This window comes from Astatotilapia calliptera, chromosome 7, assembly GCF_900246225.1.
Source record: "Astatotilapia calliptera chromosome 7, fAstCal1.2, whole genome shotgun sequence".
Classification (NCBI taxonomy): Eukaryota; Metazoa; Chordata; class Actinopteri; order Cichliformes; family Cichlidae; genus Astatotilapia; species Astatotilapia calliptera.
Window position 1 is genome coordinate 55,112,552 of NC_039308.1, and position 20,735 is coordinate 55,133,286.

The following is a 20,735-nucleotide window of genomic DNA, read 5'->3' on the forward strand; positions in this document are numbered from 1 at the left end:
TACACAACTACACTGCATGGTTGAAAATGTTTAAAAAAAAGAAAGAAACTCTGGTAAAGCTTTTTTTCCCCCGTTATTGTCATTTTGTTTGTATCTTTGTATCAGAAACTCACTTAGTAATGATTTCTGATGGCAGGCTACATGTCCACTACTTTAATCATGGCTTTCTGTTTATCTTCTTGCTATTTTTTCCACTTCATGCTGGTTTATTTTCTCTTTTTAAGGCTCTCATTTTTACTCCTGGACATCGTCTTCCTTCTTCCCTACATCTGATTTTGTTTCCTCATCTGCCTGTCCAAAAGTTGACACCTTTCTGCTTTCGTTAAGGACTCTCTCGCTGCTAGATGCAGCTAGCTGCTTGCTAACCATCATGGACTTGGCTCTCCTGTCGCTTGCGTTCCAAGTCTGTGATCTGTGAGAGGGTAAATATTTTTCATCAGCAGCTGTCAGATACTCTGTGGTGTTCGAGAGGTTTCTCTTGATCGTTTTTGGATCCTCTGGAGTTTCTGTTCCTGGAAGAGTCCTCGTACTTTCTGTAGGAATTGCCTCAGTCTGAGTTTGATATTGCTGGGTGAGTGTTCTGACTGTTGATACTTTAGGCATTTGACCCAAAGTGGTAGGATGCACCTGATACGCTAAATTTGATGGCCACTGATTTGGAGTTTTATTAATGTGCTCTACCAGTGACCTGTACTCTGCAGTTTGCATCATATCATCACCAGCCTCAGCTGGAGTGTAGAGGATGCTGCTCATAGCCCTCTTCTTAGTGATGGGAGAAGTCTGGCTTTGGTTTTCAGTAGGGATGTACCTCAGAGATTTAGTCCTCTTTGGCGAAGAGGAGTTTCCTAGCAGACTCTGGACTTTGTCTATGGGCTCAGGAGCTTTCTGTGGTTCATCAGGGGGGTTCATAATGATGGTGCTCATAGACCTCCTCTTTGTCAAAGGAGAAATGAATTGGTCTTCAATTGGATAGTGTTTCAACGATTTTGTCCTTTTTGGAGGGGACAAAGGCCTCAGTCTGTTTTTGTCTGGTAGTCTGTCTAGAAACATCGTGCTGCCTTGTTTTATGTTTGTTATTGTTTCTTGACTTGATGTTGCAGAAGAGGGCCTTTGTTCACACGGAGATATGAGAATATCTACAACTGAGCTTGGCGGAGGTCTCTCGAAACCTCCGGACTCTGAGCTCTGACCACCTTCCTTGGTGTTGAGAGTGCACATACTTGAGGCTTGCCGCAGACTCCGCTGTCTTTCTAGGCCGGTTTTTGTTGTGTCTTCTGTGTCCTTCTGCCTGGATGCAAACTCTTCCATATCCATGTGGAAACGGTAAAGACTGTAACCGTCAGCACTGTTAATACTGCCTTGGCGAAGGAGATTGGAAGGGTCGCACACCGATGAGTTTCGCGAATAGGTTCGAGTCAGCTCTAACCTGTCCACACCTGCAAGCTTTTCAAGGGCGGTTGCCATACGTCCATGGAGCTCCTCCAGCTGGGCCAGACGCAGATCCACCGTCTGCAGGGAGGCCTTCATCGTGTTCTCCCTCTCATTTACCTCTTCCAGACGCATTGACATATTCTCAACTCTGCCAAGAAGAGTTGAGAGAAAAATAGTTTTTATGGAAACAGGAACCAATTTGAAATATTTGAACTACTTTTAAAAGTTTGTACCTCTCTGAAGTAACCTTGATGCGTTCGTCACTGGAAGACTGTTGCTCGTCCTCTTTCTCTCTGAAATATTCCTCGACACACTGTTCTTCAAACTCGTACAGGAATTTTAGCTCCTCTGGATTCAGCCTGAGCTCTGAAGAAAACACATGACAGCAATTTTTGTTAAAAAAATCAGTTCCAGCAGTTTCTTCATGTTTATAGGCTACAGAATCATGAAATTAATATTTTGATGTGGTTTAAACGCTTAGTGTGTATTATTAACCACTGAAAAACTGCATAAACTCTTTACCCTCATAAAGATGGCATTTGAAAACCTCACCTGTATCCTTAGTGATGAATTTTAACACCACAGTGTATATCAATAAAGATGTGGTTTGTCGACCATTAGAATAGTTTCTGTTTTTTATAGGTATTTGCATAGACAGAGACCATCCCCACTAACTTCTGATGCACACACACATACATTTTGTTCTACAAGCACGCCTGAAATTTGATAGAAACGGCTCAATTTAGAAGGCAGTTTCAAAGGATACTCCTAGGAGGCTTTCAAGGGGTAAAGAGTTAATTGCACTTAAGTATTAAGTATAATGATAAAATTGTTTTGGTTTAAAAAAGGAGACTAACTGAGGCCACGGTCTTTCTCATCTAGCTCTCCCTCCTGTTTCTTCCTGGCACATCGCTTGAACATTCTGTTGAAGAGGATATAGAGGTGGCTGAGGATGATGAGAGGTGGCGGTAAAATGGGACGGTCATGGAAAGTCATGATCAGCTGATATCTCTGGAACTTCCACACTTGGTTGGAAATTGACTTGACTTCAAAGAAGGTGTTGCTGTGGGACAGGACATGCAGACCAGTGAGTAAAAACTGTAAGAGGAGATATTTTCTTAGAAACAATAGAACAAGTAGACATTGGAAGTATAGTTACTTGAAGACCGCAATGAGCAAGTTGACCAGAAGAATGTTTGCTACGAGAAGGTAACAGGCCATAATGGCAGGTGTGAGCCAGGCACCGGGGATACATGGGGGGAGTTTCTTCCCATCCTCATCATATAAATGTTCACCACATGGAGCTGCAAGAATGGGAGATTAAAGTTATACATTTATATAGACTTTAATGTAAATAATTAGAATACCATTCATGATGACTTACGGTTGATTTCCATTGCATAGACTTGGAAAAATCCCCAAAAACCACAGTTCCGCAGGGAAATGGAGAAAGCGTTAAAATCAATAGACATAAGACTTTTATGTCATATTTCTGTCAAGGTCAAGCTGTTTTGCTTTAAAGGGTGGACTGGTCTTATCAAATTGTTCATTGCACTTTTAAAAGTACTCAAACATACCTAGTTGCATACTTTATATCCTTGACATATTTTACATTTTTACATTTTTTTATACAACCTTGTTCATAAAATTAAAAATGAATGAAGACAAACATCCGAATTTCAGTATCAATTAGACCACATGTTTAACAGCACCTTCCAGAAAAGGTTCAATACCATCTTCAATATCATTTCTAATTGAGGCTTTTTAAATAGTTGCTTGTTGCCTTCACCTTGACAGAAGAAACATTAACAGGAGAAGAAAAACTTGGAGGCAGATGATCATGACAGAGGAGATGACATACAGGCATCTATTCTGCTCTTAAGCAGTGAAACATTGTGTTGTACTGAATGTATGTATTGTAGTAAGTGCTATTCCAAATGTGCCAGCAGAGGGAGACAGAGTATGTCAACGTGTGTGACATTGCTAAGACAGATTTTAAAACAGAGAAATAATGCAGTACTGATCATCTGCCCAGAATCAGGAAACAGAATCTTACTATGAATTCTAGTCTTACGGTCTATCGAGTCTGCAAAAACCTCCCCATAGATCATCCAATAAGGCATGTAGAAAATGTTTCTGGCCAGGCGCCATGTTGGCTCCTCATCTGGATGAAGTATGGCTTGTCGAGCCACTCCGAAGCTCATAAGCACCACCAGCATGATCACCACAAAGTACATCATATCAATCATCTGAAAGGAATCAAACAAAGAGAACATGCAAGCTCAGTGTGTTCTCTTTCTTTTTGTGTGTGTGCATGCCATCTGTGATTCGTTGAACTATTACCATTTTCCCTATCATCATCACATAAGGTCCCAGGTATTTGTTGACTCCAAAGATGTCCAATACACGAATGTACCAGAAGATGATGTCTATACAGTAGATAACCCTGCCATAGCCCATGTACGGTTCAGGCTGTAGCCGTAGCATTAGCCCCAGAAGGAACGTGGATATGGCAACCAGGTCTGTGATGTTCCAGTACTCCTCCATCCACACACTTATCTTTTGTTTCAGCTTCCCTGGTTCTGACATCAGAATCTAGACACCAGGATTAGGAGATCACACAGTATTCATTACAAGCCCATAAAACCGCTTGGAATTTAAGATATTCCGACTCTGTAAAGGCTCATACCTGTCGGACTTTTTCAGTGCCAAGTGTGAGGATGTATGCTATGACCATCCACTCTTGTATAGATGGCCATCGCTCCATTTTCACCAGGATAATGTAGTTGTACAGCATCAGATAGCCCAGATAGGAGATCTGTCAAAACAATAAGGTCATAAAGCTGTTTGTTGTTGTTGGCGGTCATTTTTGAAATGCATGCTTCACGCATCAGAAGGGAACTTACTGTGTTAAACCAGAATTTGGTGAAAGGTGCATTATAAAACTCAAAGAATCTTTTGCCAACTGGGATTTTATGGATTTTGGTGCTATCCTCTTCTTCGTCTCCTTTTCGGGAAGTTGCATCAGTGTTGGCATCCTGCAGCATCACAGCAAACAGCAAGCTTACAATCATTCACCCTTAAATTAGGCATATGTCTAATAAAAAAAAAAGTATGAACAAGGACCTTGCTGGATTTTGTGTCATCATCTTTGTCCTTTCCCTCTTCTTTGCGTGCAGGTGCCTGATAAGAGGCATCGTCTCCAAGGCGGAAGTCCAACAGCAGAATCAGAGGAGGGAAGATGATTCCCAGAATAACCTGAGTGAGATAATCATTTTTCAAGTATTTCCGCTAATAACATTCTTCTTGTAAATATTATTGTTTTAGAATTTTTTTAAGTTAACCTTCAGGCCCGGGCTTTTTCCAATCCTCAAGCAGCCCATCCACATATCAGTGAGCAACATCTGGCTGCAGGTGTGAGCGATGAAGTCACGTTGCTTAGCAGCCACAGCCAGCTTCAGACAGGTGGAGTTACTCCAGTTAACCAGCTCATATGTTAGGAGTTTCATGGCCACCTGTTCATCGTGCTTGTAGGACTGGTCCAATACTTCGTAGGCCAGTTGTCCAAATTCTCTGTGAGAGGGACACAACAACAATTATTTCTATATAGCACTTATCAAAGTAGTTTAAAGCAAGTAGAAAAAGACATACATCGTTACAGAAAGTATAAAAAGCATTCTGCATCACTCACTTGGAGTTGTTTTCCAGATCTTGGGAGATATCATCCACCAGTTCACTCTCAGAGCACTCATGAGCCATGGCCTTATACAGTTTACAAGCCACTAAAGCCTTTGCCATAGCCTCTTCGCCACGCTGCCAGAGAAATAGTGCCATCTTCTGGCGCTTCATCAGCACCCCCCACAGCATCAGCTCGTGGAAGGGATACTTGAATCGACAGACTTCAGGGTCATCCACATCAATTTCCACCTCCTCCTCTTTCTTCTTTTTGGCCTTTTTCTTGCCTTTTGACCTAGGTTCATCATCCTAACAAAAACAAAACAACAACAGCTAGATAGATTGTGCTTCTGTGTGGGTTTGATTAGTTAAACTATTTTAGTTGTTGCGAAAGAAAACCCTACCTCCATTCCTAGAAGCTTCAGAGCTTTGGGCTGCAAGAAGAGAACAAAGCGTTGCAATTAATATAAAATCTTACTTAATATGATGACAAACCACTGTCATTTATTTCCTTCCATCCATGCGTACCCTTTTTAGTCCATATAGATTATTGTAGAGGTTACGGAAAGCTTTCCTGGTGTAATTGCTTCTGTAAGCTCCGCCCATGAGGTATTCCAGCACAAGACCAATATCAATCAAAGTAATTTGATAATCTGGAGGAAGGTTTCCCTGCAGAAGTCATATATAAGAAAGCACGACCTTAACTGCTTTAAAATAATATTGAACCTGAAATAAACTGAAATGATTCTGCTGAATGTTTATTGTTATAAGCAAAGACTGTCTTACCTTTTTGACATCCCTAACCACAGCGTGCAGGGTATTTGCCGGGCCAAGTTTCTGAAAGATGTGAGAACAAGAAGGAGAAGTAGGTTCTGTATATTTTTATCCATCAAAACTCTGTGAATTAAATTTTTTTTTTTCCCTTTTGCTGGTGTTGCTCAGCATTGTAGAACTCTCACCGTGTTGTATAACTCTTCCAGCCTGGGAATGGTGAGGAAGTGGTGAATGTTGACTCCATTCTCGAGGAGCAGTTTGACAAAGTCCACTCTGTCCAGCACCAGAGCATCCATCATAGCCTGCTCCAGTGAGTTCACCTGATAGAATAGATATATAATATAATTATTTTCTCTATGTTCACTCTGTTGTCTCATATTTCCACATGTAACATTTGCATAAACTTCATTATTCCTACCCAGCGAATCAACTCCAACTTCCTTGGATCTGTTTCCTCTGGTGGTTCAGGTTTTGCCTTTCCCTTCCCTTTCCCCTTCTTGACCCGAGTCTTGCTGCGAGGAGCGCTCGCAGGGCTCTTCTGTTTCTCCTGAGACGGGGCTGCAGTGGTTGTAGTGTTGGCAATAGCACCAGCAGGCTGACCGAGTAATAATAGAAAAAAATATCAAACATCAATTTCTACTATGCCTCTAACTTGATCATATCAGTTGCCAGTTTTTGTGTTTGAGTGATATGACACAATTTATGTTTGCTTATATATGTATTTGCATATGAGGTGTGTTTTTTTCCAGCAAGAACTGATATCACCAAGCTGAAAACTCTCCTTTGGTCTTCAGTCAATTCTTTTCACAATTTCTTCATCTCATAAATTCACTCTCCGTGGATACCTGCTGATTGCTTTGGGGTTTCACATCACACTTGTGTAGGCTGCTTCTTTCAGCAGATGAATTTGAAGCATTTGCAAATGCGTCATTCTAAACTTTCATCGACTCTGTTTCACACTTTTTTCTTTCTTTTTTTTTATTGGATTTTCAAAAACAAATTATTTCCTTCAGTCTTGAATCCATGTAGTCACAAAGCACTGATGTGAAATGAATAATTTACACTGTTCAAAAGTGAGGAACACTCACTGGCAAATTGTGTCCGTAAACAAAGATGTGATTTCGTGCGATATCCACTCTGTTCCAGGCCAGAGCCAAACTGAGCTGGTCTGCTGCTGATGCGTTCGTTCCTGATGCAAGAAAAAAGACGGAGACGTGACGAGAGCCGGCATGTGTGGCACGTCGTAAGAGAATCTATTGGAAATATACAAGGAGGCAAGCTTCGAGTGGGATAACCACTGGTGTTGGTGTCTGATGATACCTTTTAACAAAGCAGTAAGGATGGCCATTTCTATATCCTGTTGTCCCTCAGACCCCATTCGAAAAACTGTAATCTATATGTGAGAATAAAAAAGGAAGCGAGGGAATGTTACACTGTAATAATTGATAACTGATAACAAACTACACAGATGAAATGATTGATGAAAGAATGAATTTTTGCCACTGATTTTCAGCAGGGCTTCTTTCTCCAGCACCCTGTGGCTGACCTTTCGAGCGCAAACAGCCAATTTAATCGTCAGACACGGCGATAGCGCTTGCCTTGTTACAGACTTGATATCAAATGAAATTACGCTGACGGGTCTGTCACATGCGCAGCCATGGTGAATGGGATTAGATTGGCACGAATATGTGGCACGGTGCCAGAGTTTCTCCAGCGCCGGCCTCAGGATGCGTTAATAATGAGCAGTCTGCATCAGTATGAACACTGAACACTTTTGTTTCTCTTTCAGGAAGCTGCAGGCTGCCTTGTTTGTGTGCGTGCGGACACTTTTATGATAATAATTTTATAATTCGGTTAAATGTTGCATCCTGGTGTTACATCACAGCAAAATGTAGCCCTCTAAATCAGTGTTTTTATCTGCCCAGGCCAGATGTTCACATTGGATGCACTTAGGATGAAAGGATTATGTGTGGACTAGACAGTGACACTGATTCACCTGTAGATTAGTTACCGCCCTTTAGTTTAAGATTTATACATAAAGAGCTCAGACGACTTGGTTGTTCTGCCGCTTTGTCTCGATAGAGAATCAAGGAAAACTAAATAGTGTTTAATAAAAAACAGTACAATTCAGTATGATCTTTCAAAAAGCATTTTAAGTTGCTTATGTGAGTGTTTTGGAGCATTAGGCAGTCTAATACGTCTGGGATTGAGAGTTTCAGAGTGAAGTGGTAAACTGATAGCACTCTGGGGACTGAAAGCCTGCGGAGTGGATAGAGCAACCTGGCTGAGGATTAGGGAGGTGGATCCTCTCCTCCATCTGTGTGCTGTATGCTTCCTGTGAGTAGATGAAGTACGAGCTAAGCAGTTGATAGTGTGTGTTGATCTTTTCCTCTCAAATGTATAGATTATAGAGATTATATAGCGTTACAAACTGTTTATCACATCAATTATGCCTTCGGGAATCTGCAAGAGATGCACAAATGCTGCTGCTACTTAGGCATTCATCTTGAAGAATTACTCTCAGCTCTGGTTTTTTTTTTCTTTTTTTTTGCTGAAAACCTTTACCAGGTGTGTGCTGAACTGAGTTGGAGTACATACCACCATTTGACAGCTACGCACTTGCATGCGTCCTTAACAGTTAATAATATCCTACAGTAAAGCTGTAAAAGTCCCGGATTACGATATAACGCACATGACCACAAAAGAAGGTGAAATGACATGCAGGTAGCGGGGATTATGTTTATTCAGTATGTTAATGGACATACACAAATGAGTGGAGTGGCGATGAATGACGATGGAGACCAGATGCTTCACAACTCAAAAATATTTATTGATTGACACAGACATGTTGCTTTAAAAATACATGGCTTCACTCCTACAATGGTTTCACTCACTTTGTTCCTCTACTTACCAATTCCCTTTTTTTCATGCACTCCATTACCATGAGCAGGATCTGCTGCGACTGGCTTTTGCTATAATTGAATGTCTTCTGAATAGTCACTAAAAGCTGGTCTCTGACATCGTCATTAACCAGGCTGCATGACAGGATAAAAAAAGCACATTTTTGTTTTTGGTTTTTTTAAAGGATTGATATCAGTGTAAAAGGCAAATCAACTGAAACCTCACCCTCCATCCTCTGAGAACTTGTGCGCAAAGGAAATGATGTCAGAAGCACGGCCGCTGCCATCGCACACCACCACAGGGATGGGGGGCTCATCTCTCAGACTCTCCAGGGCAATGGAGATAACGTTGGGACCTCCCTCTACTATTAAACACACCAGAGGAACCCCCTGACCCAAACCTGGAATGAATAGAGAGAAATAATCATTTGTTCCATCCTTTCTTTTCTCTGTAAAACAGTCTGAGAGTGAAATGATGAAGCTTATGTTGTGCTACGATGCCATGTGTGAACAGACAAACCAGAGGAAGGAGGAAGTGACGTCAATGGTGACAGCTGAGCATCCCTTTGCTGTCCCTGCCTTATCCAAGTTCCAGGCATAGGATGACAAAGGGAAGCCCACATGTCACAGAGGAGCTCTCCATCCATGTGTCCAACAAGATTTTAGCTCACATATGCACATCACAGTGGGCAGATTATTTAAAAATTCAGCACACTAAACAACTTACGAGTATTGATCTTCTGCAGAGAGATGTGCTTCTCCAGCAGTCTACGGAGTTTGACCTCAGAGCCGTACTTCCCGCAGGTTCCGTTGTCTGTGAGGATGAAGTGGGAATGGCTGTTGTTGAGCACAGCCAGCTTGCTCAGTGGGTTTGCCATCGTCTGATAGGGTCTTGTTACCTGGAAAAAGTTACAAGAAGAGACATTACTTTGAAAGGTCTTCTTTTTAAGGAGACCACATGCTGGTGCAAATGTCCTTACATCTTTTCCAATGAGGTCTTCTTTGTTTTCAAGGATCCCCCATGGAGCAATCCCTATAGCACACACCTTTCCACGTGACTTAGAGGAATGGTCCTTTAAGGCATCTCCAACATGGCGGATGACCCCTAAGTTAAAATTGGCAAAATAGAGCAATACAAATAAAGCTCTTTTGTGATGGGGCTGAATTATGGAGCATAATGTGGTAGTATTGCAGTAACCTCACGCAATATCCATCATTTGCAATGAATTTTTCCACTAAAGCTCTAATTATAGTGCCTAAACCTGTGACAATGGATTAGTCAAATCTCCCCCAGGAAATTGCAGAGTAGTGTTACGTAATAACAATTTGGAGCAAAGGTAATCTTCTAATGTCACAAGCTGATTGTTATTAAGTGAACATTAAAAGCATTATACTAAACCATCAGCGTCCTACCTGTGTTAACTCCACCCGTGAAGATCCAGGCTCCAGTTGTGACGGCCGCTTTAATCAGGCCTTTGCCAAACACTTGTTTGAGTTTGGGCTGGAGGTCAAAGTTCTGGAGACCCCCGTGTACAGAGATGAGCAAGGTGGGCAGCTCCAACTGCCAGTCCTTTACCATCAAATGCAGTAGGTTGTCAGGCTTGGTGTCGTATGAAACCCGGATATACTAGAAAAAACAAAGTTGGGAGGTTAATTATCACTTTTTTCTAGCTACGTCGTGTGCGTTAAGTACAGTTTAAAAACTCTAAAGCTCCTTGACACTGCATCGTATCCACTCACTTCTCTGATGTGAGAGAACTAACGGTATAAAAATGTGAGTAAATAATATTCCTTTACAAAGGAAAGGTCCCCACACTTTAAGATTCTACTTTAATGATTACATTCTGTTTTTAAGGCACTGCTTGTATCCACAGGATCGAAGATTGAAGCAGAACCTTTTTGACTGAGACTCACCATGGCTTTGTTGATGAATCCTCCTCCTTGGAACTCAATGATGCCAAAGGCGTCCGTCGGGTACGTCCTGGTGTGCTTGATCACACTCCATTTATCCTTTGGGGTATCAATCTGAACCAGCTGGTGGGTTTCCTCTAAGGAGTTGGCACCGGGAGGGATGGCCACGTGCTGTGTTGTCAGCTGACCACAGGCACATCTAGACAGATCAGAGGGTGTGAACTGCAACTTGAAGAAGCCAGTAAGACACACCTTGCACACATACTTTCATTGCTCTACCCATTTCTGGCAGACAAAGGGCTCACTGCCTGGCTGCTCTAGCAGCCCTGGAGTTTTCGCCGTGACTTACAGACGCATTGTTTAAATCCTGATAAATGCGGGATAGGCTGAAGTCAAGGGTGTCATGATTTCAGAAATTAATTAATAAGAAAAATATTTGTCAGTTAATATAGACCCGAATGCCAGCTTCAAATGCTATTATAGTATTTACAGGACATTATTTATATAACCACCACTGTCATAACTCACACAGCCCATTTAACAAGAAAAATGTACACCGATGCATGTGATCTAATTCTTAATGTTTTCAGCTTTTTTACTTTTTAACATAATTTAATAGATATTAATTTGCATATGGAAAGCATTTTTTTTTTTTAAAAACAACAACAACAATACATTTTATAAAAATATGCTAAAATACACTCTAAGAAAAATGAACATTGCATGAATTTGCTTCAAGCTAGAAAAAAACCTGTTGTAATTCTGGAATAATGATGTGGATAAAACAGCATACCTGCACTTGCAATCTGAGGACTTATATTTCTGACTTGTAATTTTTTTAAAGTACAATTTCAGGGTAAATTTCAAGAATTGAAGTAATTACCTGGTTGGGTCTTTGCTGGGAAATATGTGTATACATTCTCTTTTAAGAAAGGTCCTCTCAATCCATACTTTCTGTGCCTGGGAAGACAAAAAGAAACATAACAAAAGTGTTATGCAAAAGCCGTTTTCCAAAGAATCCAGAAGTTGTACTTGATATGCACAAAGACATGAGCATGGTGAAGGAGCTGTGGCACTAAAATCATGCATGCTCTGTCATTTCTCATGTTATTGCGCCACAGCTGATGCTGGTAAAATTGCCTCCATTGTTTGTTCAAGTTTCATAAGCAGCCAGTGAAAAGCACAAAAGTACTATTCCCCCACACTTTGTCAAATCCTGTTCTGATTGCTTTCTGATCTTTTTCCAGTTGCCGATCAAAAATAACCAGAGTTCAAGGCGAAGGTTCTCAGAGGGCTATTGTTGACGGTGGAAGCCCAATTAACACCGAATCAGGGGAAGCAAAGCTTTCCAAGAAATCACCAGGAAGTGGGGTTGAAAACAGAATTTGAACCCTTGACAGCATTATTATGTAAAAACAAATTAAAAATCTGTTTAAACTTTACCAGTAAGCCTGAGGTCAGATGAGTAAGGATGAAAGACCTTATATAAACCTCACTGAAGTCTTGTGATGATCACAAGTAGCCATAACACAGAACAGTTACTGTTCTCGCCCTGTTTTTCTGCTCAAATGACCCCCTTTGAGAGCAGCTGGACCGCAAAACCACAGACTTTCCCGGAGTGTCTACTCGCCTCCGCTTTAAGAAAAAGGGAAACCTTTGCATTTATTTATTTTTGTTTTTTTGCCTGTGCAGATGTCATATGATCCAAACCAAAAATATACACGAATGCAAATAGATGCATGTATTACTTTTAATCTGTTTTTATTGCATGTATGCCATTTTCTATTATGACTGTTTTCCACCAGTAATTCTTCGTGGGGGTTTTTAACGCTTGTTTTTCAGTTCAACACTACTACTGTATACATTTGGTATAAATTGTTTAAAATTATACAAATACATAGATATCAGCCTTACATATATTATCTGCTGTTACTACAGTGCTCTTTCAAGAATGATGTTTTGGCGCAGCTTCAAAACAACTACTTTTTATTTAGCATGGGTTTTTGTAAAAAATGTTCCCATCTTTATTTCTCAGTGTCATCATGCATCAATAAGCACCTAGACGTCCCTCAGTGCTGCCTGCTCACATTTACCTCATCTGAACTCACTTTTCACGGTCTGCAATTAATACAACATCGGCCGCTGCTTGGTAAAATCCTAATAATGCAACTAAATAAAGTTTTTAAAGGGTTTCGACTCACGTACAATCCTCTTGACGGAGCTTCGAGGTCCTAGTGCTGCTGGAAATTAAGGCTAGGGAGTGCAGGGGAGCCAGAGCTTTCTCCTGGTGCTGCACTCCCAGTGAAGTGGCCTCATTGAATCCCACAGGACATGAAACTTCTTCACTTTATGAGGGCCAGTTAATATGATGAGCATGTGAGCAGGGTCTTTGTTCACCCAAGTCTCATGACTCCAGTTCAAGGTAATCCTTTTGGGAGTCCCATGACCCGTTCTCCATGCCCAGAGGGTATTTTCATCATTCGCTTGAACAAGGCACAATAAATCTACTTTGATAACCGGCTCCTAATCTCCCAATTTGTGTAAAACTCCTTTCTTTGTGCTCGCTTCACAGTTTAGAAAAACTTCGCCAGTGTGAGACGATGGAGAAGAGCGACTAACCTAAAAGTACTGCAGCCTCGTTCAGAGGGTCCCCAACTTCTCGTTTGAAAATTTTCACCCCCTCCAAGTACTTTGATTTCAACCCAATTTGCATAATTGAGAGAATTGGATGCAGGCATTCTTTTGGAAGGCGCCTTGTTAAGACATGACTGGTCTCCAGTTGGGGGTCAGTCAGTGCTAATTGCAGTTAATCTTTATTTCCACCCACTATGTTTTTGTGGAGAGAAAGAAAAGGCAGCAGTCCAGATATTCAGTATTCCCTTAATCTTCCTGTTTAATGTCAGGTATGTTAATTTGATCTACATTTGAAAACACCCTTTTTTCATAAAAAAAGAGACTCCCAGTGCCCTTTTGTTATCATATTTATCCTCCTGTTTGGGTATTTAATAAAAACAGTCGTCAAGTTATAAAGGGATTGCAGATGCATTCCTAATAACTAGAGATGGAGCGAACTGGCACTAAGTAGCAGACGTCTGCTTAAAGCCTTTCTCATGTGAATGATTTGATAAGCACTCCTTTTATGGTTGAAGTGAGCAGTTTTAGCTCCAGTAAAAAAAAAACAGCAGAGGCTGGTGGTAGATGACAGAAAGACAAAGAGAGAATCCTAGCATCCCCCTCCAGTTTCCCACTTTTCTTCGTGCTCCAGTAAAAAACGCACGTGGGCCAATGTTAATTATAGCCGGACAAAACAAAGCGCATTTCCAGAAGGGTTTGGCCAGTGTGACGCAGTTATTTCAGCTTACTTAAACTCATTAACCACAGCAATTAAAACCAAAATCCAGTCAGCAACCAGCTGGCTCGTTAAGAGCTGCCTTTGAGCACTTAACAAAGAAAAAAACAACAACAACAAAAAAAACATTTTAAAAAACTCTTGAAGAATGAGATAATGCAGGATCTGATTGTGTCACACCAAGCAAATTAACAGGACTTAAGACAAGCCTGAGAACAATCAACAACATTCATTCCAACATGCAGACTTTGGAAAATTAGTGCTTAAAACAAAAGACAGCTATATGAGACGGAAATTTAAAAAAATATATTTATTATTAGCCGTACTGATGCAGTGTTTTCCTGTCAAACTTTGACCATGCTTAGCACTTTAATACAATGCATTGGACATCGGAGCAACAATGTGTATACAAAGGTCACATTCACAGTATACCATACATTCATTCCTTTTTATACTGGAATCACATGGTCCTGGTCTCCTGACCCACAGCTTAGCAACAACTTGACCACAGCTAATTTGTTCCAGTAAAGCTTTAATTACACTACGCAGTCCCAAAGGCTCATATAGAGAAGGTATAATGATGACTTTATATCTGTATGTGGATACCTGACTGGCAGCACATGTTTGGTTAAATTCTGTAGCTATATCAGTTGAAAATCAACGTGTCAGATATTCACAATATTGCAGTAACAATGGAATTCATACAACAAAAGCTTTGTGAGCACAAGTGAAAGAAAGGATTTTGGGTTCCTATAAGGAATGTGATGTTACCCGGGTTGAAGATCAAAGCAACTAATTGCTCCTCATTGGTATTGAATAGCTATGCTAGTTAGAGCTTGATGCATTGTGACAGGAAGAAAACCCATGTAGGCTCTGTTAACTGTCTAAAAAAAAAGCGTTTCAGACTCATGGTAAACCACATGGGCTGAATATAAAGCTGCCTTTTACTTGTTTTTACTCGAGGAGAAAAGATATTTCGTCAAAGTGGCACACTCCACTTCCAGGGTCTGGATGGGCAAATTTGCATTAACTGTGCAGCAAACTGTTTTCAGTCAGCCCTGCTTGTAAATGCACTCTTTGTCCTCCTGAGTTGAAAAATCCAGTTAGCCATCACGAGTCCAACATGTCACTGATTATCCCCGAGATTTGAGGGAGTCATAAGACATGTTTTAAGGCTGCTGTTTTTCACTTTTTTCCCTAAAGCAGTCTGACTGAAATAGAGACCAAAATCAAGGAATCGCAATAAAGTTAGGGCATCCTAAAAAACTAGCGACATCTGAAATCTTTCTGTTGTGAAAGTGAAGGAACTTACTCATTATGGCTACAACAGTTTAAGTAACGTAATAATTATCAATCACGCAACTAAAAAATAACCAGGTTACCCAACAATTTTAAGGATTACAAGGGTTCATTTATAAGCCTTACTCTACATACATAGCAGCCTCAACAGATGTTACAGGGATTCGACACCCTGATGAATTCATGATTTGAACTACTTACAAAGAAATGAGCTGAATGCAATTTCAGTTGTAGATGTATGTTAAGAGTAAATGATAACTTTTCAACTAAACAAAAGAGAAAAAAATTGTTGTCGTTTGAAATAAATGTGCATTTCTGTTTATTTGGGTCAAGTATGCCAAGTTTTTCATTGGCAACAATTTAGGGATTAACAGTCACCAAGCCAGTATCCACAGTGGATTGCACTATTGTGTGGATTATAAATATACCTGGGCCCCTAAGCAGTCCCTAACCTCATCACCAAGGCCAAAGAGCTCTGGGTTGACCAGTACAAAAGCTGCAATGGGCTAATGGATTACCAAGGCAAGGCAAGGCAAGGCAAGTTTATTTGTATAGCACAATTCAACAACAAGGTGATTCAAAGTGCTTTACAGAGACATTAGAAACAAAAACAAATAAAAAGCATGATTTAAAATTGATTAAAACAAGCAAACAAACAAACTAATTAACAAACAAACAAAACAGTATATAAAATCAAAACAGATAAAATCAGAACAGTAGATAAAATCAGTAGTTAAATGTAAGTTTTGAAATTTAAGCTTAAAAGTGTGGATTTGGTGCTTTATTCAAATGCAGCTGAGAACAGGTGAGTCTTCAGCCTGGATTTAAATAAACTGAGTGTTTCAGCTGATCTGAGGCTTTCTGGGAGTTTGTTCCAGATATAAGGAGCATAAAAGCTGAATGCAGCTTCTCCGTGTCTGGTTCTGACTCTGGGAACTGATAAAAGACCAGATCCAGATGACTGGAAGGTTCATACTGGGTCAGGAGGTCACTGATGTATTTTGGTCCTAAACCATTCAGAGCTTTATAGACCAGCATCAGAACTTTAAAGTCTATGCTCTGACGGACAGGCAGCCAGTGTAAGGACCTCAGAGCTGGACTGATGTGGTCCACTTTTTTGGTCTCAGTGAGGACTCGAGCAGCAGAGTTCTGGGTGAGCTGTAGTTGTCTGACTGATTTTTTAGGTAGACCTGTAAAGATGCTGTTACAGTAATCAAGCCTACTAAAGATGAATGCATGGACTAGTTTTTCCAGGTCCTGTTGAGACATCAGATCTTTTATCCTTGATATATTCTTGAGGTGATAGTAAGCTGACTTTGTTATTGTCTTAATGTGTTTTTCTAAGTTTAGGTCTGCATCCATCACTACACCCAAATTTCTCGCCTGGTTTGTGGTTTTTAGGTGTATAGATTGAAGTCACCAGTAAGCATCTTGGTGACACATTGACAACTGTTGGTGTGATTATTCTCACATTTAAGACACGCAAAATTACAGTCAGTCACTCTCAGTCTGGTGCTCCACCCATGATCTTGTCTCATGCAGAATTAATGACCATAAGGAGGGCAAGGCATGACTCCCAACACTGCATGGGAAAATGCAGACGGGACCACAGTCACCACCTTTGTTAGGAAATAAAACTTTTTGGAACAACTTCATTCAGAGTGTCTTAAGGGAAAAAATGCTGACTTTGACACCAAGAGCATCATCCCTACTGTCACACGTGGCAGTGAAAGCATTAAACTTTGGTGGTGTTTTCCCATCAGTAGTACAAGATAACTTTATTGCAGTTTATTGCATTTATTGCAACCTCATATACTCGAGCATTAGGAAAAGATCTGAAGAGAAGAGTGGTCGAATATATCTACAGAGACTGTGCTTGCCAACAACGGTTATTCCACCAAGTACTAAATCTTGTGCTCCAAGGAGATCAAATGCTTTCCGTCACTAAAATTCACATTATTTTGTAGCCATTATAGGATGATTTTGTCATTAAAATTTATCTTAGAGTTATTCTGAATTTATCAGCTGCCATATAAATTAAAAACTTTGTTTTTATGTGAGTGCTGTTTCTGTTGTTTCTGCATGTTTTTGCCTTGAGAAGGATGTATTCAAAGAATTTCTTTTTTGCTTTGACCATATCTTTTGTAATAGTCTTTTGGTGTGCGTTTAAATAAATGCCATTTAATTTCATCAGAGGCGAACAACTGACTGTGAAGGGTGGTTGGGTGACTCATACATCACAATCTCATATGAGGTGCAAACCCAGAGTGAATCTGGTAGGATATACAGATTCAGATTTTTACTGGTTGTTGCAGTTTTTATTACTAATGTTTAGTGTCTGAGTACAAACTCATCAAAAATTAGTCACCCCCGTTAACCTGCGGAGAATTCATGAATATTTCTTTTCAGTATTTTCTAGTGATTACTGTTTTTTATTTAACTAGACATAGATGGAGATGAATACTTTGCTAATTTCATCTAATTTATCAGGTAATATTTTGTGAACACATCTATCTAAATGTGTTCTCTGTTGGAGGTTTTCAACACACTTTACGTTTAAGGTGCTCTCTGGTGACTAGAGGCCAGCATTCACCATGATTTCAGCTTTATGATATGATCAGCAATGATACTCAGGTAGGGTCTGGTATTTAAGTGATGCTCATTTGCTACTAAGGAGCCCTAAGTGTACCAAGAAATTATCCCCCACACCATTACACCACCACCACCAGCCGCAGCAGCCTGAACATCATGCTTTTATGTTGTTTAGACCAGACTCTGACCCTGCCATCTGAATGTTAAAACAGAAATCGAGACTCATCGGACTAGGCAACATCTTTTCAATCTTCTGTGGTCAGATTGTGAGAATTGTAGCTTCTTTTTCTATCCTTAGCTGAGCACTCACCAATAGTCTTGTGTGGCATCAACAACACATTGTTACCCAGAGAAAAGCTGCTCGATGGATAATTTCTCTTTTTAGGATCATTCTCTGTGAATCATAATGATGATTGTTTGGGAAAAATCCCCGTGAATCAGCAGTTTCTGAAATACCTAGACCAGCCTGTCTGGCACAACCATGCCACAATCAATGTAGTTATTTAATCCGACTTTCTCCTTCATTTAAATTTAAATTGAATTATATTTGTCCTTAAAAATTCTGTGCTCATGAGCCTACACAAAAATAGTGCAAACTCTCTTAATTTGCAGTTCACATGCTCTTCTTCTGGGATATGTTGCTCAAATATTAGGAAGAGAAATGTATGAATGATTACATATTTTTGCTTTCAGGGTCTTTTAAATACTTTTTTAAAAGACTTTACAAAGATATAAAAGTCAGTGGTTATCAAAGCTGGGTCATTAGGATTGAAGACTGTACTGGAGAATGTGGCTGCAGTTTTAAATAGCACTCAACTTTTAAAGGCTGGTATATGAGCAGCAGTTCTTAGAGACTTTATGCTAAAGAGAAAACCTCTAAAATGATTGGACGAGAAGGGCTGAGGCTAGATGACAGTGTTGGCACCATGTTGCATATCCTTAAAGTGATGACTTGAGTAATCATACAGTTTGTGTTTGCAAAAAGTTTGCTAAAAAGCTAAGATAAACTTCCTTTTCTTGAGAACAACATCATTTATAAAAGTTCCATTAATAATAGATTACAATTCAATTTTAAAAAATCCTTTAAAACATTTTTTTAATCCTAATTAAAATCCCAGAGTGGAAAAACGTCTGAAAGGTAATAAAAATTAATAGCTGTTGAATGTGACATTGATGCCTGCACACTTCATCTTACCTTCTGCGAGCCAGATGTGCTGCGTTTGAGGGAGGATCTTTTAAAGGTGCCAGTGTCCATGCTGAAGACTTAACTCAAGAGAGGAACCCTTGGAGAGTGGCGACAGGTCAGGGGACGCCAGCAACGTCGACATTAGAGACAGACAGAAACACTCAAGAGCCACTACAGCACCAGGTGATGGCACCAAGCCCTGGATTTACACTTTAAAACTATTTTGCTTCACCTTCAGTAAAGGTTTCAATGCTTCTCTCTCCTCTATGCGGCTTATTCCCGACTGACAAGACAGAGATCCCTGCCAGGGATATAAATCACTCGATGACACACTTGACACATAGACCCTTTTCCACTGCCGAACATCCCATAATCAGGCTTAATGCAGCCAGCTCTTACGAAGCCTCAGAGTCTAATGGATAGAGATTTAATAAATGGTTATTGAAGGTAAATCTACTTTGGCACACCACAACCCCCCAAAAAGGCTTAGAGAGAGATTGTGCAAGCTGTGAAGCTAAAGTTAGCCAACAGAAAGCCAAAAGATATCCCACCAGATGAGATCTGACAAGGGAGACAAGAGGGTGCCATCAGGGTGCAAAAACATAGGTATGCATAAGCAGAGAGTACTTAGACTCATTAAGAAATAATAAACAGAAGGAAGGATAAAAATTCTTGAGTGTTTTTTATATTTGGGGATCTGAATAAAACGACACATTTAATCTCTCAGCATCTTACATGTAGGTTTTCCCACCACATTAAGTAGTTGTGCAACACATGTGGAGCAGCTTGTTTCATAGTATTAGTAAGAGTTTGACCTCTTACTAATACTAGTCTGCAGAGGGTCCCGGTGATGTGGAAGACATCATGCCTCGTCCCTGTACCAAAGACGCCTCGTCCCAGTGGCCCCCAGGATTACAGGCCCATGGCACTGACCTCCCACATCATGAAGACCCTGGAAAGGCTCATCCTGGACCAGCTGCGACCCATAGTAAGACCACACCTGGATCCCCTTCAGTTCGCTTATCAGCCTCGTCTCGGAACAGAGGACGCCATCATCTACCTGCTCAATCGTGTCTACACCCATCTGGACCAGCCGGCGAGCACTGTGAGGGTCATGTTTTTTGACTTTTCCAGTGCTTTCAACACCATCAGGCCGACCCTCCTGGGTGATAAGTTAGCAGCGATGCAGGTGGATGCTTCTCTGGTGTCCTGGATTGTTGATTACCTGACAGGAAGACCACAATATGTACGTCTCCCACAGTGTGTGTCTGACAAGGCGATTAGCAACACAGGGGCACCACAGAGGACTGTCCTCTCCCCCTTCCTCTTCACCCTCTACACCACAGACTTCAGCCACTGCACAGAGACCTGCCATCTTCAGAAGTTTTCTGATGACTCTGCGGTGGTTGGATGCATCAGCAGGGATGATGAGACAGAGTACCGGGCTGTGGTCGACTCCTTTGTCACGTGGTGTGAGCAGAATCATCTGCAGCTCAACGTGGCAAAGACCAAGGAACTGATCGTGGACTTCAGGAAGACCAGGAAACACTTGACCCCTGTTTCAATCCAGGGGGTCAGTGTTGACATTGTGGAGGACTATAAATACCTTGGAGTACAC

General features: G+C 40.7%; 1 protein-coding gene across 2 annotated transcripts; it reads right to left on the bottom strand.

The window, feature by feature from the left end:
- Nucleotides 1–21: 21 nt before the first annotated feature.
- trpm1b (transient receptor potential cation channel, subfamily M, member 1b) lies at nt 22–19,974 on the bottom strand. 2 transcript variants are annotated; one of them, XM_026175893.1, is made up of 27 exons: nt 19,127–19,974; nt 11,575–11,651; nt 10,695–10,890; nt 10,194–10,407; nt 9,761–9,885; nt 9,508–9,679; nt 9,007–9,181; nt 8,792–8,915; nt 7,201–7,273; nt 6,969–7,069; nt 6,299–6,475; nt 6,066–6,200; nt 5,893–5,943; nt 5,635–5,775; nt 5,511–5,540; nt 5,123–5,415; nt 4,776–5,004; nt 4,558–4,689; nt 4,338–4,469; nt 4,121–4,249; nt 3,775–4,026; nt 3,506–3,680; nt 2,816–2,836; nt 2,591–2,735; nt 2,289–2,494; nt 1,665–1,797; nt 22–1,579 (listed from the first exon to the last, which is right to left on the bottom strand). In XM_026175893.1, exons 1-27 carry the CDS (start codon nt 19,184–19,186, stop codon nt 235–237), a joined length of 5,043 nt encoding a protein of 1,680 aa, XP_026031678.1. In that variant the 5' UTR covers nt 19,187–19,974; the 3' UTR covers nt 22–234. The 2 variants fall into 2 exon arrangements, with proteins under 2 accessions (XP_026031678.1, XP_026031677.1); XM_026175892.1 differs by having other exon boundaries at nt 3,488–3,680.
- Between the last annotated feature and the right edge of the window lie 761 nt (nt 19,975–20,735).